At 36.5% G+C, this 16007-nt stretch overlaps 13 protein-coding genes and 22 non-coding genes across 35 annotated transcripts, besides 3 other annotated features; 26 read left to right on the plus strand and 9 right to left on the minus strand. All coding sequences in view use genetic code 2, as the record gives it.

Annotated features, from left to right (window-relative positions):
* trnF(gaa) lies at positions 1-69 on the plus strand. The gene has a single exon. It is a non-coding gene; the product is annotated as a tRNA-Phe (tRNA).
* Positions 70-1010, plus strand: an rRNA (s-rRNA).
* Positions 1011-1079, plus strand: trnV(tac). The gene has a single exon. It is a non-coding gene; the product is annotated as a tRNA-Val (tRNA).
* Positions 1080-2655, plus strand: an rRNA (l-rRNA).
* Positions 2656-2730, plus strand: trnL2(taa). Its single transcript has one exon. It is a non-coding gene; the product is annotated as a tRNA-Leu (tRNA).
* On the plus strand, positions 2731-3695 carry ND1 (NADH dehydrogenase subunit 1). The gene has a single exon. A coding segment is annotated over exon 1 (965 nt).
* On the plus strand, positions 3696-3766 carry trnI(gat). Its single transcript has one exon. It is a non-coding gene; the product is annotated as a tRNA-Ile (tRNA).
* On the minus strand, positions 3766-3836 carry trnQ(ttg). Its single transcript has one exon. It is a non-coding gene; the product is annotated as a tRNA-Gln (tRNA).
* On the plus strand, positions 3836-3908 carry trnM(cat). Its single transcript has one exon. It is a non-coding gene; the product is annotated as a tRNA-Met (tRNA).
* Positions 3909-4948, plus strand: ND2 (NADH dehydrogenase subunit 2). The gene has a single exon. A coding segment is annotated over exon 1 (1040 nt).
* On the plus strand, positions 4949-5018 carry trnW(tca). The gene has a single exon. It is a non-coding gene; the product is annotated as a tRNA-Trp (tRNA).
* A 1-nt stretch (position 5019) lies between these two features.
* trnA(tgc) lies at positions 5020-5090 on the minus strand. The gene has a single exon. It is a non-coding gene; the product is annotated as a tRNA-Ala (tRNA).
* On the minus strand, positions 5091-5160 carry trnN(gtt). The gene has a single exon. It is a non-coding gene; the product is annotated as a tRNA-Asn (tRNA).
* A 15-nt stretch (positions 5161-5175) lies between these two features.
* trnC(gca) lies at positions 5176-5240 on the minus strand. The gene has a single exon. It is a non-coding gene; the product is annotated as a tRNA-Cys (tRNA).
* trnY(gta) lies at positions 5241-5308 on the minus strand. Its single transcript has one exon. It is a non-coding gene; the product is annotated as a tRNA-Tyr (tRNA).
* A 1-nt stretch (position 5309) lies between these two features.
* Positions 5310-6863, plus strand: COX1 (cytochrome c oxidase subunit I). The gene has a single exon. It carries the CDS (start codon positions 5310-5312, stop codon positions 6861-6863), a length of 1554 nt encoding a protein of 517 aa, YP_009003576.1.
* On the minus strand, positions 6852-6922 carry trnS2(tga). The gene has a single exon. It is a non-coding gene; the product is annotated as a tRNA-Ser (tRNA).
* A 3-nt stretch (positions 6923-6925) lies between these two features.
* Positions 6926-6993, plus strand: trnD(gtc). The gene has a single exon. It is a non-coding gene; the product is annotated as a tRNA-Asp (tRNA).
* Positions 6994-6995: 2 nt separating this feature from the next.
* COX2 (cytochrome c oxidase subunit II) lies at positions 6996-7683 on the plus strand. Its single transcript has one exon. A coding segment is annotated over exon 1 (688 nt).
* On the plus strand, positions 7684-7758 carry trnK(ttt). Its single transcript has one exon. It is a non-coding gene; the product is annotated as a tRNA-Lys (tRNA).
* ATP8 (ATP synthase F0 subunit 8) lies at positions 7759-7920 on the plus strand. Its single transcript has one exon. The coding sequence runs from the start codon at positions 7759-7761 to the stop codon at positions 7918-7920; it is 162 nt and encodes a 53-aa protein (YP_009003578.1).
* On the plus strand, positions 7914-8597 carry ATP6 (ATP synthase F0 subunit 6). The gene has a single exon. It carries the CDS (start codon positions 7914-7916, stop codon positions 8595-8597), a length of 684 nt encoding a protein of 227 aa, YP_009003579.1.
* On the plus strand, positions 8597-9380 carry COX3 (cytochrome c oxidase subunit III). Its single transcript has one exon. A coding segment is annotated over exon 1 (784 nt).
* trnG(tcc) lies at positions 9381-9449 on the plus strand. The gene has a single exon. It is a non-coding gene; the product is annotated as a tRNA-Gly (tRNA).
* Positions 9450-9792, plus strand: ND3 (NADH dehydrogenase subunit 3). The gene has a single exon. A coding segment is annotated over exon 1 (343 nt).
* Positions 9793-9862, plus strand: trnR(tcg). Its single transcript has one exon. It is a non-coding gene; the product is annotated as a tRNA-Arg (tRNA).
* ND4L (NADH dehydrogenase subunit 4L) lies at positions 9863-10159 on the plus strand. The gene has a single exon. It carries the CDS (start codon positions 9863-9865, stop codon positions 10157-10159), a length of 297 nt encoding a protein of 98 aa, YP_009003582.1.
* Positions 10153-11527, plus strand: ND4 (NADH dehydrogenase subunit 4). Its single transcript has one exon. A coding segment is annotated over exon 1 (1375 nt).
* Positions 11528-11595, plus strand: trnH(gtg). The gene has a single exon. It is a non-coding gene; the product is annotated as a tRNA-His (tRNA).
* On the plus strand, positions 11596-11662 carry trnS1(gct). The gene has a single exon. It is a non-coding gene; the product is annotated as a tRNA-Ser (tRNA).
* Positions 11663-11664: 2 nt separating this feature from the next.
* Positions 11665-11736, plus strand: trnL1(tag). The gene has a single exon. It is a non-coding gene; the product is annotated as a tRNA-Leu (tRNA).
* ND5 (NADH dehydrogenase subunit 5) lies at positions 11737-13524 on the plus strand. Its single transcript has one exon. It carries the CDS (start codon positions 11737-11739, stop codon positions 13522-13524), a length of 1788 nt encoding a protein of 595 aa, YP_009003584.1.
* On the minus strand, positions 13521-14021 carry ND6 (NADH dehydrogenase subunit 6). The gene has a single exon. It carries the CDS (start codon positions 14019-14021, stop codon positions 13521-13523), a length of 501 nt encoding a protein of 166 aa, YP_009003585.1.
* Positions 14022-14090, minus strand: trnE(ttc). Its single transcript has one exon. It is a non-coding gene; the product is annotated as a tRNA-Glu (tRNA).
* A 2-nt stretch (positions 14091-14092) lies between these two features.
* Positions 14093-15233, plus strand: CYTB (cytochrome b). The gene has a single exon. A coding segment is annotated over exon 1 (1141 nt).
* On the plus strand, positions 15234-15306 carry trnT(tgt). Its single transcript has one exon. It is a non-coding gene; the product is annotated as a tRNA-Thr (tRNA).
* A 32-nt stretch (positions 15307-15338) lies between these two features.
* On the minus strand, positions 15339-15409 carry trnP(tgg). Its single transcript has one exon. It is a non-coding gene; the product is annotated as a tRNA-Pro (tRNA).
* Positions 15410-16007: a D loop (control region).

Consider the following 16007-nt stretch of genomic DNA (forward strand, 5'->3'; position numbering starts at 1 on the left):
GTTTATGTAATTTAACAAAAATTACAGCACTGAAAATGCCGTTTTGGGTGTTAAAACACCCCGTGAACATAAAAGTTTGGTCCTAGCTTTACTATCAACTATAATTAGACTTACACATGCAAGCCTCTTCAAACCAGTGAGAACCCCCATGCATTTTAATGCAAGGAGCAGATATCAGGCACAGCACTTCAGCCAAAAACATCTAGTCCTACCACTCCCCCAAGGGCAAACAGCAGTGATAAACATTGAGGCATAAGCACAGCTTGACTCAGCCATAATTTATTAGGGTTGGTCTATTTTGTGCCAGCCGCCGCGGTTATACAAGAAACCCAAGTTGATATTACACGGCGTAAAGCGTGACTAAGATAAATTTACAATATTAAGATTAAAAATATACTAAACCGTCATACGCGTAGTAAACCAGCACACTCAACAATGAAAATGGTCTTAATTTCAATATAACCCTGACCTCACCACCGCTGAAACACAAACTGGGATTAGATACCCCACTATGCTCAGCCACAAAACTTGAACACTTACTTTTTTCTTTCGCCAGAGAATTACGAGCAACAGCTTAAAACTCAAAGGACTTGGCGGTGCCCTAAACCCACCCAGAGGAGCCTATTCTATAATCGATAATCCACGCTAAACCTCACCACCTCTTGTTTTTCAGCCTATATACCACCGTCGCCAGCTAACCTCGTGAGAGCATTAAAGTCAGCAAGAATGACACACCCAAGCACGACAGGTCAAGGTGTAGCATACGGGGCGGGAAGAAACGGGCTACATTTTCTAAAAGAATACGAATTATATTATGAAAATCATATTTGAAGTCGGATTTGGCAGTAAGATTGGACAATAATGCCACTCTTAAATTGGCCATGGGGCGCGCACACACCGCCCGTCACCCTCGTCATAACAGCAATAACCCATAAATAAACAATAAACATTATATTAGACGAGGAAAGTCGTAACATGGTAAGCGCACTGGAAAGTGCTCTTGGATTTACCAAAATATAGTTTAACTAAAACATTTCATTTACACTGAAAACATGCTTGTTAAAATCAAGACATTTTGAACTATAATACTAGCTAACAAAAACAAACCCACAAACATTAATAACTAAAACATTTTTCATTTTAGTATAGGAGATAGAAAAAATCTTTGAAGCGATAGATACAGTACCGCAAGGGAATATTGAAAAAGAAATAAAACAAACCATAAAAGTACAAAAAAGCATGGATTAACACCAGTACCTTTTGCATTATGGTCTAGCCAGTCAGTTAATGGCAAATAGACTTTTAGTCAAACAACCCGAAACTAAATGAGCTATCTAAAAGCAGATTACATAGCACTAATCCGTCTCTGTGGCAAAAGAGTGGAAAGACTTTTAAATAGCGGCGACACACCTAACGAATTTAGTGATAGCTGGTTGCCCAATAAACGAGTTTTAGCCCAGCCCTAAGTCTTATATTAATTCCACTACAATAATAACAAAAACTTAGGAGTAATTCAATGGAGGAACAGCCCCATTGAAAAAGAATACAACCTACAACAATGGGTAATGATTACAATACACAAAGATTAATTCACCAAGTAGGCCTAAAAGCAGCCATCAACACAAGACAGCGTCATAGCTTAAACAATTACAAAATCAACAAATATCAATACACACCTCAAAACCCTAAAAACCAAATGGGCCACACTATACCGATATAGCCAAGCATATACTAGAATTAGTAATAAGAAAATACGATTTTCTCTTAGCACTAGTGTAAACCAGATCGAACAAATCCCTGGAACCTACCGACGAAAAAATATACAAACACAGTTAACTAGCTTACTCTATCTTAACTATCGTTAACCCAACACAGGAGTGCAACAAGGAAAGACAAAAAGATAAAAAAGGAATTCAGCAAACACAAGCTCCGCCTGTTTACCAAAAACATCACCTCTAGCAAAACATATATTAGAGGCACTGCCTGCCCAATGAGATCAACCCTTTAATGGCCGCAGTATTCTGACTGTGCAAAGGTAGCACAATCACTTGTCTTTTAAATAAAGACTAGTATGAACGGCAAGACGAGAACTTAACTGTCTCTTTTATCTAGTCAATGAAATTGACCACCAGGTCCAAAGGCCTGAATAAAATAATAAGACGAGAAGACCCTATGGAACTTTAAACACATCGCCCAATTTAATTTAAACTTATTAACCCTGGCTGTATTGTTTTTGGTTGGGGCAACCGCGGAGAATAAGCATCCTCCAAGAACATAAACCAAGTTTAACACAACAAAGTCTCATTATTATGTTTCACGATCCAATACAATTGATCAACGAACCAAGCTACCCTAGGGATAACAGCGCAATCTTCCCCAAGAGTCCATATCAACGAGAAGGCTTACGACCTCGATGTTGGATCAGGATACCCAGACAGTGCAACCGCTGTCAAAGGTTTGTTTGTTCAACAATTAAAATCCTACGTGATCTGAGTTCAGACCGGAGCAATCCAGGTCAGTTTCTATCTATTAAACTAATCTCTCCAGTACGAAAGGACCGAGAGAAATGGACCTATGATATTTATCAAGTCCTCAAATCAATATGTGAAAACAACTAAACACTACAACACTTATTTTAACCCTAGATTAGGGACTGCTTGAGTGGCAGAGCTTGGTAAATGCAAAAGTCCTAAGATCTTTCAACCAGAGGTTCAAATCCTCTCTCCAGCTATGAATATTATTAATGCACTCAACCCGTTAACACTAATTATCCCCATCCTGCTTGCAGTGGCATTTTTAACTTTATTAGAACGAAAAATTCTAGGCTATATACAACTACGAAAAGGTCCAAACATCGTAGGACCAACAGGACTACTACAACCAGTTGCAGATGGTATTAAATTATTTATTAAAGAACCATTACGACCATCATCATCATCACAGATTATATTCCTAATAACTCCAATCCTGGCCCTAACACTATCAATAATCTTATGAACACCAATACCAATACCGACCCCAATCCTAGATATAAACTTAGGGATCTTATTTTTATTAGCAATTTCAAGCCTTATAGTCTACTCAATCCTAGGATCAGGCTGATCATCAAACTCAAAATATGCTCTAATTGGCGCACTACGAGCAGTAGCACAAACCATTTCATATGAAGTTACACTAGGCCTAATTCTCCTGTGTACAATCTTACTATCAGGCACCTTCACCCCTTTAAACTTTATATACACACAAGAATTAATATGACTACTCCTCCCAGCCTGACCAATAGCAACAATATGATATATTTCCACTCTAGCCGAAACTAACCGAGCACCATTTGATTTAACAGAAGGAGAATCAGAATTAGTATCTGGCTTTAATGTAGAATATGCAGGAGGCCCATTCGCCCTATTTTTTCTAGCAGAATATTCTAATATTCTACTAATAAATACACTATCAACCATTTTATTTTTAGCTCCAACAATTAACCAAACAGCCATACAGCTAACTACAATAAATATTATAATGAAAGCCATAGTCCTATCATCGTTATTTTTATGAGTCCGAGCATCATACCCACGATTCCGATATGATCAACTAATACACTTAGTCTGAAAAAATTTCCTACCTTTAGTGCTAGCCACAACATTAATCTATATTTCATTTCCAGTTTCAATAGCAGGCCTTCCACCACAGACATAGGATATATGCCCGAAAGCTAAGGGTTACTTTGATAGAGTAATAAATAAGAGTTCAAACCTCTTTATATCCTTAGAAAAACAGGACTCGAACCCGTACATGAGAAATCAAAATCCTCCGTGCTTCCACTACACAATCTTCTAGTAAAGTCAGCTAATTATACAAGCTTTTGGGCCCATACCCCAAAAATGTTGGTTAAACCCCTTCCTTTATTAATGAACCCCTATGCTTTATCTATTATTATATCGAGCTTAGCAATCGGCACAACAATCACACTAACAAGTTCACACTGACTACTTGCTTGAATAGGACTAGAAATTAACACATTAGCTATAATACCATTAATAATTAAACAACACCACCCACGAGCAACAGAGGCCACTACAAAATACTTCCTCACTCAAGCTGCAGCATCAACATTAATCCTGTTTTCAACAATAATTAATGCATGATCAACTGGACAATGAGAATTAAAAGAGCTATCAACACTACCATCAAACATAATAACAATCGCAATTGCAATAAAATTAGGATTGGCCCCAATACACTTCTGACTGCCAGAAGTAATACAAGGATTAAACTTAATAACAGGATTAATCTTATCAACATGACAAAAAATTGCCCCAATAACATTAATACTCATTATTTTTAACACATTAAATGTTAACCTACTCATCACACTAGGATTTTTATCTATTTTAGTTGGAGGATGATCAGGATTAAACCAGACACAACTTCGAAAAATCATAGCATACTCATCCATCGCCCACCTCGGATGAATAATAGCAATTCTACCCTTCTCACCAGCCTTAGCCACATTAAACTTCTTATTATATTTAATCATAACATCAGCAATATTCATAATGATAATTTTACTAAACACAACAAAGATCAACTCCCTAACTACGACATGACCAAAAACACCAATCATAACATCCATCTCCATACTAATCCTACTTTCTCTAGGCGGATTACCACCAACAACAGGATTTATACCAAAATGAATAATTTTAAATGAATTAACAAAACAACATATTTCAACTATCGCTACTATAATAGCTATCTCAGCCCTATTAAGCTTATTCTTTTATCTACGCATAGCATATGCTTTATCAATAACACAATCCCCAAATCAAACAAACTCAACTACAACATGACGACATAAATCAAAAAAAATAACAATTCTATTGACAGCAACAACCACAATATCAATCATAATACTACCAATTTCACCATGCATAACACCACTATACTATGGAGTTTAGGATAACCTAAACCAAGAGCCTTCAAAGCCCTAAATAGAAGTTAAACTCTTCTAACCCCAGATAAGACTTGCAGAGTTATACCCAACATCTTCTGAGTGCAATACAGATGCTTTTAATTTAAGCTAAAGCCTTCTGGACAAGTAGGTTCTTACCCCACAACCTTTTAGTTAACAACTAAATGCTCTAATTGAGCTACAATCCACCATTAATAGTGTTAAAGCTCCGACAAACGTTATATTGCATTTCAGGATTTGCACTCCTGCGTAATTATACTACAGAGCTGGTAAAAAAAGGAATTAAACCTTTGTGGTCGGGATTACAATCCGCCGCCTATTCTCAGCCATATTACCTGTGACATTTATTCGTTGATTCTTCTCAACCAACCATAAAGACATTGGCACCCTATATTTAATCTTCGGTGCTTGAGCCGGCATAGTCGGTACCGCTTTAAGCCTTTTAATCCGAGCAGAACTTAGTCAACCAGGCACCATACTAGGGGATGATCAAATTTATAATGTTATCGTCACTGCTCATGCCTTTGTTATGATTTTCTTTATAGTAATACCCATTATAATTGGCGGGTTTGGGAACTGATTAGTCCCACTAATAATTGGTGCCCCCGATATAGCCTTTCCACGAATAAACAACATAAGCTTCTGACTTCTACCACCATCATTCCTACTGTTACTAGCCTCGTCAGGAGTTGAGGCTGGAGCAGGAACCGGCTGAACAGTGTACCCACCACTAGCAGGCAACCTAGCACATGCAGGAGCTTCAGTAGACCTGACTATTTTCTCATTGCATTTAGCTGGGGTATCATCAATCCTTGGTGCCATCAACTTCATTACAACAATTATCAATATAAAACCACCCGCAGCCTCACAATACCAAACCCCATTATTTGTTTGATCGGTATTAGTTACTGCAGTACTACTACTCCTATCTTTACCAGTATTAGCAGCTGGTATTACGATATTACTAACGGACCGAAACCTAAACACTACATTTTTTGACCCGTCCGGAGGAGGAGACCCAGTACTATACCAACATTTATTTTGATTCTTCGGGCACCCAGAAGTCTACATTTTAATTTTACCTGGCTTTGGGATAATTTCACACATCGTAACATACTACTCAGGGAAAAAAGAACCATTTGGCTACATAGGAATAGTCTGAGCAATAATATCAATCGGACTGTTAGGTTTTATTGTGTGAGCCCATCATATGTTTACAGTTGGAATAAACGTAGACACACGAGCATATTTTACCTCTGCTACAATAATTATTGCAATCCCAACAGGGGTAAAAGTTTTCAGTTGATTAGCCACACTTCACGGCGGAGCAATTAAATGAGACGCAGCCATACTATGAGCCCTAGGATTCATCTTCCTCTTTACAGTTGGTGGTTTAACTGGCATTGTATTAGCCAACTCATCATTAGATATTGTACTACATGACACGTACTATGTAGTCGCCCATTTCCATTATGTTTTATCAATAGGTGCAGTATTTGCTATTATAGGAGGCTTTATTCATTGATTCCCACTATTTTCAGGATTCACATTACATGAAACATGAACAAAAATCCACTTTGGAGTAATATTTGCAGGGGTTAACATAACATTTTTCCCACAACATTTCTTGGGTTTAGCTGGCATACCACGACGATATTCAGATTACCCAGATGCATACACCATTTGAAATGTTATTTCATCTGTCGGCTCACTCATTTCATTAATTGCAGTTATTATAATGATGTTCATTATTTGAGAAGCCTTCTCAGCAAAACGTGAAGTACAATTAACAGAACTAACACCAACAAATATTGAATGGCTTCACGGATGCCCACCACCTTACCACACATATGAAGAACCTGCCTTCGTCCAAATTCAACAAAAAGGGTAGGAATCGAACCCACATTAATTAGTTTCAAGCCAATTGTATAACCGCTCTACCACCTTCTTGATAAGATGTTAGTAAAAATATTACACTACTTTGTCAAAGCAGAATAACAGAATAACCACTGTACATCTTCACATGGCTCACCCATCACAACTTGGTTTTCAAGACGCTGCATCACCAATCATAGAAGAATTATTACACTTTCATGACCACACTCTAATAGTCGTATTTTTAATTAGCACTTTAGTATTATACACAATTTCTATTATAATAACTACAAAACTCACCTGCACAAATTCAATAGACGCCCAAGAAGTTGAAATAATCTGAACCATCCTTCCAGCCATCATCATGATTGTTATTGCTTTACCATCATTACGAATCCTTTATTTAATAGATGAAATTAGCGATCCGCATGTAACCATCAAAACAGTAGGACACCAATGATATTGATCCTATGAATTTTCAGATTATGACGCCTTAATATTTGACTCATACATAATACCAACAGATGCATTGGAACCTGGACAATTCCGACTACTTGAAGTAGATAACCGAATGGTAATCCCCATGGAATCCCCAATCCGAATGCTAATTACCGCTGAAGATGTACTACACTCATGGGCACTCCCATCACTAGGTGTAAAAAATGATGCAATCCCTGGCCGACTAAATCAAACCACATTTATCGCCACTCGACCTGGCGTATACTATGGACAATGCTCAGAAATCTGTGGCGCAAACCACAGCTTTATGCCAATTGTTTTAGAAGCTACACCAATTAACGGGTTTGAAAATTGATCTACATTAATATTAAATACATCACTGAGTAGCTAATTCAAGGAAAGCACTAGCCTTTTAAGCTAGTATAGGTGGAAACACCTCCCACCCCCAGTGCATGCCACAACTAAACCCAAACCCATGATTCTTAATTATACTTTTAGTATGAATAACTATTTTAATTATTATAATACAAAAAACTTCTACATATAAATCAACCAGCACTATAACACCAAAATCTAAACAAGAACAACACAACTCATGAAGTTGACCATGATAATAAGTTTTTTCGACCAATTCATGAGCCCCACACTACTAGGAATCCCTTTAATCATTTTAGCTGTAGTCTTACCAACAAGTCTTATCAAAACCCCACCTAAACGATGATTAAACAACCGATACTCAACCTTACAAACCTGATTCATAATTAATTTTACAAAACAACTACTATCACCAATCAGCCATGTAGGCCAAAAATGAGCATTAATATTAACATCATTAATAGTATTTCTAATATTAATAAACTTATTCGGCTTATTACCATACACCTTCACCCCCACTACCCAACTATCAATAAACATAGCTTTAGCCGTCCCAATGTGACTATCAACTGTTATTATTGGAATGCGTAACCAACCAACAATTTCACTAGCCCACCTTCTACCAGAAGGAACACCAACAATATTAATCCCACCTTTAATTATAATTGAAACCATTAGCCTTTTTATTCGCCCAATGGCCCTAGGGGTCCGATTAACCGCTAACTTAACAGCAGGCCACCTATTAATTCAACTAATTGCAACTGCTGTCTTCGTATTATTATCTTTAATACCGACTGTAGCTGCCCTAACTTTCATTGTCCTTATATTATTAACATTACTAGAAGTAGCTGTAGCTATAATTCAAGCATACGTTTTCGTATTACTATTATCTTTATATCTACAAGAAAATACCTAATGGCACACCAAACCCACACCTATCACATAGTTGACCCAAGTCCATGACCTCTTACAGGAGCAGTGGCTGCGCTGCTAATAACATCAGGCCTGGCCATATGATTTCATTTTTCCTCAAACACATTAATATTAATTGGACTTTTAGTTTTATTAATAACCATACTCCAATGATGACGAGATATTATTCGAGAGGCTACATTCCAAGGACACCACACCGCAACTGTACAAAAAGGCCTTCGTTATGGAATAATTTTATTTATCACATCAGAAGTTTTCTTTTTTTTAGGGTTTTTCTGAGCATTTTACCGAGCCAGCCTTGCCCCAACCATCGAATTAGGAGAATGCTGACCACCAACCGGCATTATACCACTAGACCCATTTGAAGTCCCACTCCTAAATACAGCAGTCCTACTCGCTTCAGGTGTAACTGTAACATGAGCCCACCATAGCATCATATCAGGAAGTCGTAAAGAAGCTATCCACGCACTAACACTAACAATCATTTTAGGGCTTTATTTTACACTACTACAAGCCATAGAGTATTATGAAGCTCCATTTTCAATTTCAGATGGCGTCTACGGCTCAACATTTTTTGTAGCCACAGGGTTTCATGGCCTACATGTAATTATTGGCTCCACATTTCTAATCACATGCCTAATACGACAGATTAAATACCACTTTACATCAAACCACCATTTTGGATTTGAAGCCGCTGCTTGATATTGACACTTCGTTGATGTAGTATGATTGTTCTTATACGTATCAATTTACTGATGAGGATCTTACCCCCTTAGTATAACCAATACTAATGATTTCCAATTATTAAACCCAGATTAAAAAACTGGAGGAGGTAATGACTATCTTAGCTTTAACCACTGCCCTTATTATCACAATAATTCTCCTACTTGTTAGTTTTTGACTCCCACTTATAACACCTGATACAGAAAAACTTTCGCCATACGAATGTGGATTTGACCCACTTGGCTCTGCACGACTACCATTTTCAGTACGATTTTTCTTAATCGCTATTATATTTTTATTATTCGACCTAGAAATTGCCCTTCTACTACCCACACCATGAGCAAACCAACTAACATCAACTACTACACCTTTACTTCTAGCCACTACCATCATCACACTACTTACCCTAGGTTTGGCATACGAATGATATCAAGGCGGATTAGAATGAACTGAATAAGAGGTTAATCTAAAAACAAGACTATTGATTTCGACTCAATAAACTGTGTTTAATAACACAACCTCTTCATGACATTAACAAACCTAACCATTTATTCAACATTTATAATAGCTATAGCAGGGTTAACACTTCACCGAACCCATCTAATATCAGCATTAATTTGTTTAGAAGGCATAATACTTGCCATCTTCATTGGTTTAGCCTTATGATGCTCCCAAATAGACTCTATATCCTTATCAATTAACCCGATAGCCCTAATTACACTATCTGCGTGTGAAGCTAGCACAGGATTAGCCATCTTAGTCGCTACCAATCGAACACACGGCTCAGACCTAATTAAAAATCTAAACCTCCTACAGTGCTAAAAATCCTAATTTCAACCTCCATGCTCATCCCAACGGCCTGATTAACACCTGCAAAATGATTATGGTTTACAACTATAATACACAGTTTATTAATCTCATTATTCAGTTTATCATGATTTTTTTCCCCATCAATAACAATAGAATTTAGCAATAAAATAACAGCAACAGATCAACTATCTACACCACTAATAGTCCTTACCTGTTGATTAACCCCTCTTATAATTATTGCTAGCCAAAACCATATATCTAATAACCCAATAAACCGACAACGAACATACATCTCAATATTTATTGTTCTACAGCTATCATTAATTTTAGCTTTTTCCTCAACAGAGTTAATTCAATTTTATATTATATTCGAAACCACATTAATTCCAACACTCATCATCATCACCCGTTGAGGAAACCAAGTCGACCGGTTAAATGCTGGAACTTATTTCCTATTTTACACATTAATAGGCTCACTACCACTATTAATTGCACTTTTAATTATACAAAACAATATTGGATCTTTATCAATAATAAATATACAGTTTTTAATAAAAACAATACCAACAAACACCAACCACATATGATGAGCTGCGTGTCTAATCGCCTTTATAGTTAAAATACCACTATATGGGGTACACCTGTGACTACCTAAAGCCCATGTAGAAGCCCCAATTGCTGGATCAATAATCCTAGCAGCAGTATTATTAAAACTGGGCGGATATGGCATTATACGAGTATCAATTCTATTAACCCCATTTACTAAAGAAATAATCTTCCCATTTATTGTTCTTAGCTTATGAGGGATCATTATAACAAGCTCCATCTGTCTTCGACAAACAGATCTCAAATCATTAATTGCCTATTCATCAGTAAGCCACATAGCCCTAGTAATTATAGCTGCCATAATTCAAACACCGTGAGCCATGTCTGGGGCAACGACCATAATAATCGCTCACGGATTAACATCATCTATACTATTCTGCTTAGCTAATACTAACTACGAACGAACACATAACCGAACCATACTATTAGCACGAGGCCTACAGATAATCTTACCATTAATGACAATATGATGATTGCTAGCTAACCTAACAAATATAGCCATCCCACCATCAATCAACCTGATGGGTGAACTTGTAATTATCTCCGCACTACTAAACTGATCCACCACAACTATTATTTTAACAGGCTCAGGCATTATTATTACAGCCATCTACTCTCTGCACATATTTTTAACAACACAGCGTGGTCCCACCACAAAACACATAAACCAATTACCACCATCATATACACGAGAACATCTACTAATAACAATACATTTAATACCAATAGTACTTTTAATATTAAACCCAAGTTTAATTTGAGGCCTACACTCCTGTGAGCATAGTTTAAAAAAACATTAGATTGTGATTCTAAAAATAGAGAATAATACTCCCTTACTCACCAAGAGAAGACGAACAAATAGGAACTGCTAATTACCTATAATTGAGGTTAAACTCCACAATTCTCTTTATGTTTCTAAAGGAAAAAAGCTAATCCTTTGGTCTTAGACCCCAACATTCTCGGTGCAAATCCGTGTAAAAACTATGAACTTAATAACATTCAATTCAACCATACTGCTTTCTATTGTCACCTTAGTTCTCCCTTTAATCTTACAAACAAAACTAAAACTAACACCCTTAAATACAACACTCATAGTAAAAACAGCATTTTTAATTAGCACCATCCCGTTAATTATTTTCCTAAACAGCGGAGTAGAAACAATTATATTCAACTGACATTGAATCAGCACCAATACATTTGACATCAATATTTCATTAAAATTTGACCAATATTCAACATTCTTCATCCCAGTAGCACTTTATGTAACCTGGTCTATTATAGAATTTGCAATATGATACATAAATAAAGACCCCTGAGTTAATAAATTTTTTAAATATTTATTATTATTTCTAATTGCAATAATCACACTAGTGTCCGCCAACAATTTATTTCAATTATTCATTGGATGAGAGGGAGTGGGTATTATGTCTTTTTTACTAATCGGATGATGACACGCACGAATAGACGCCAACTCATCAGCATTACAAGCAGTAATTTATAACCGCGTAGGGGATGTTGGGTTAGTATTAGCAATAGCCTGATTTGCAATAAAAACCAACTCATGAGAAATACAACAAATTTTTTTAACCAACACAAACTCAACACTACCTTTAATCGGTTTAATTATCGCAGCCACCGGAAAATCAGCACAATTTGGTTTACACCCATGGCTACCAGCAGCAATAGAAGGTCCAACACCAGTTTCCGCCCTATTACACTCGAGCACAATAGTAGTCGCAGGTATTTTCCTACTAATTCGATTTCACCAACTAATTGAATCTAACCAAACTGCCTTAACTTCTTGCATGTGTCTGGGGGCAATTACAACACTTTCCGCCGCCTTATTCGCTATTACACAAAACGATATTAAAAAAATCGTAGCATTTTCTACATCTAGTCAGCTGGGTTTAATAATGGTCACAATCGGATTAAACCAGCCGCAATTAGCCTTCCTACACATTTGCACACATGCCTTTTTTAAAGCAATATTGTTTATATGCTCCGGCTCAATCATCCACAGCCTAAATAATGAACAAGATATTCGAAAAATAGGAGCATTACAAAAAACACTGCCAACCACAACGACCTGCATTACAATCGGAAGTATAGCATTAACCGGAATGCCTTTCCTAACAGGATTCTTCTCAAAAGACGCTATTATTGAAGCTATAAATACATCTTACATAAACGCATGAGCCATAACTATCACCATTATTGCAACAATATTTACATCAATCTACAGTCTACGACTAATTAACTTTTCAATAACCGGTCAGCCACAATCTCTAACAATCCAACCAATCAATGAAAATTATACCTCACTACTAAATCCAATCAAACGATTGGCCTGAGGCAGCATTGTAGCAGGCTTCCTAATCACAATAAACATAATTCAAACCAAAACACAAACAATAACAATACCAATAACCCTCAAACTAACCGCTATTCTAGTCACCGTAGCTGGTGTTACATTAGCATTTGACTTAATAAACTTATTCAACAAAAAAAGTAACCCGGCTCATAAATTCTCACTTCTTCTTGGATTCTTTCCAACCACAACCCACCGAGGAATACCACAACTATCATTAAAATTTGGTCAAACAATCGCAACAAGCACTCTAGACCTAACTTGGCTAGAAAAAACTGGACCAAAAGGCCTATCAACCCAACAGCTGCCAGCAATTAAAACATTCACAGACATACAACGAGGTATAATAAAAACCTATTTAACAATCTTTTTATTTACTTTGATTTTAACTACAGTTATTTAAAGACACATCGACCCATACTTTACAGCACGAGTAACCTCCAATACAACAAATAAAGTAATCAACAAAACTCATCCTAAAATCAACAACAACCACCCACCAGAATAATATAAAACTGAAACACCACCCCAATCTGACCGAACCACAGAAAATTCACCCACGATAGACAGTACATCAATACTATCCACAAGCCCAAGTCCCATGCCCAAAACCACACAATAAAACAACACATAAAAAACAACAGATATATTTCCCCATGCCTCGGGGTAAGGTTCAGCTGCTATGGCAGCTGAATATGCAAAAACAACTATCATCCCACCTAGATAAATTAAAAATAAAATTAATGATAAAAAAGTAATACCAAAACCAGAAAGAATCAAACACCCACTAGCAGCCCCTAATACTAAACCAAAAGCAGCATAATATGGAGACGGATTTGATGCAACACCAATCATACCAAATACAAGCCCAAACAACCCTAAAAAAATAATATATGCCATAATTCTCATTTGGACTTTAACCAAAACTAATGATATGAAAAACCACCGTTGTAATTCAACTATAAAAATTAATGTTCAACAACATCCGAAAAACCCACCCCATCCTAAAAATTATTAACAACTCATTCATTGATTTACCTGCACCAGCAAACCTTTCATCCTTGTGAAATTATGGTTCTCTACTCGGAGTATGTTTAATTACCCAAATCCTAACAGGCCTATTCTTAGCCATACACTATACAGCAGACACAACAATAGCATTCTCATCAGTAGCTCATATTTGCCGAGATGTAAACTATGGCTGACTAATACGCAACTTACATGCAAACGGAGCTTCATTTTTCTTTATTTGTATTTTCATACATATCGGACGAGGCATTTACTATGGATCCTACATATATAAAGAAACATGAAACATCGGAGTTATTCTACTACTCCTTGTCATAGCCACTGCATTTGTAGGCTATGTACTGCCATGAGGCCAAATATCTTTTTGAGGTGCAACTGTAATCACCAACCTACTTTCAGCAATCCCATACATCGGCAACTCCTTAGTCCAGTGGATTTGGGGAGGGTTTTCAGTAGACAATGCAACCCTTACCCGATTTTTTGCTTTCCACTTTATCCTCCCATTTTTAATCGCAGGTATAAGCATCATCCATTTAGTTTTTTTACATGAAACAGGCTCAAATAACCCAACAGGTTTAAACTCAAACCCAGATAAAATTACATTCCACCCATACTTTTCATCAAAAGATGTTATTGGTTTTGTCTTCATATTCTCATCTATAACCCTAATTGCATTATTCTACCCAAACCTTCTAGCAGACCCAGAAAACTTTGTTCCAGCAAACCCACTAGTCACGCCACCACACATTAAACCAGAGTGATACTTCCTATTCGCTTACGCAATCCTCCGGTCCATCCCTAATAAATTAGGTGGTGTACTAGCCCTCCTATTTTCAATTTTAATCCTTTTATTCATTCCTATACTACACTCGACTAAACAACGAGCAATAACATTTCGACCTATCACTCAAACACTATTTTGATTAATAATCTGTAATGTTATCATCCTAACATGAATCGGAGGACAACCAGTTGAAGATCCTTTTATTACAATTGGACAACTCGCATCTGTATTATATTTTACTCTCTTCATTATGATCTTCCCACCCACCGCCATACTTGAAGACAAAATTCTCAATTTATGTTTAAATAGCTTAGCTCAAAAGCATCAGTCTTGTAAACTGACGACCAGAGGCTCAACCCCCTCTTTTAAACTTTCCGGGTGCTGCCATATATTAATATAAATTATCAGGAAAAAGAAATTTTTTTATCTTACCATTGACATCCAAAGCCAATATTCTTACCTAAACTATCTCCTGAAAACCTCTAATGCGATCACGCTATGTATAAATGTGCATTCATTTATTTTCCATATGAATATTGACCAGTACAATAAGAAGATATCTGTTACATGGGTGCGAGAAACCATCAATCAGTCTCATCAAAGACTACCCATTAAAAATCTGCGTACATTCTTATAAAATATTTCATTAATTTTTATAACAACATCTGATTAATGCTTTAGCTTCATTCACTCTAGTAAACCAACATTTTCATGGATTTCGTGCCTTCATTATTTTTTTTTTTCTTAAGCTTTCAGATGACTTTTCAGAGTGATTGCCAACATTTAAAAAAAGGTTGGACATATCCTGCATTGATTCTTAATCCCCCCAAACAATGATATATGAGGTATATAATTAATGCTTATTAGACATACAATTATAATATAATACTGATTTCTCAGCATGAACTAACCTCCCTCCTTTTTTTTAAGCTTAAACCCCCCTACCCCCCAATTATGCTGCCTACGTCTTGTCAAACCCCAAAATCCAAGCTTCAACAGCATAACTCTTACTGGAGAGTATTTATCTAAACCAAACCACCATTAAAAACCACCCAAATATATATATATATAGG

The sequence above is a fragment of the mitochondrial genome of Microcaecilia unicolor (genome assembly GCF_901765095.1).
Source record: "Microcaecilia unicolor mitochondrion, complete genome".
NCBI lineage: Eukaryota > Metazoa > Chordata > Amphibia > Gymnophiona > Siphonopidae > Microcaecilia > Microcaecilia unicolor.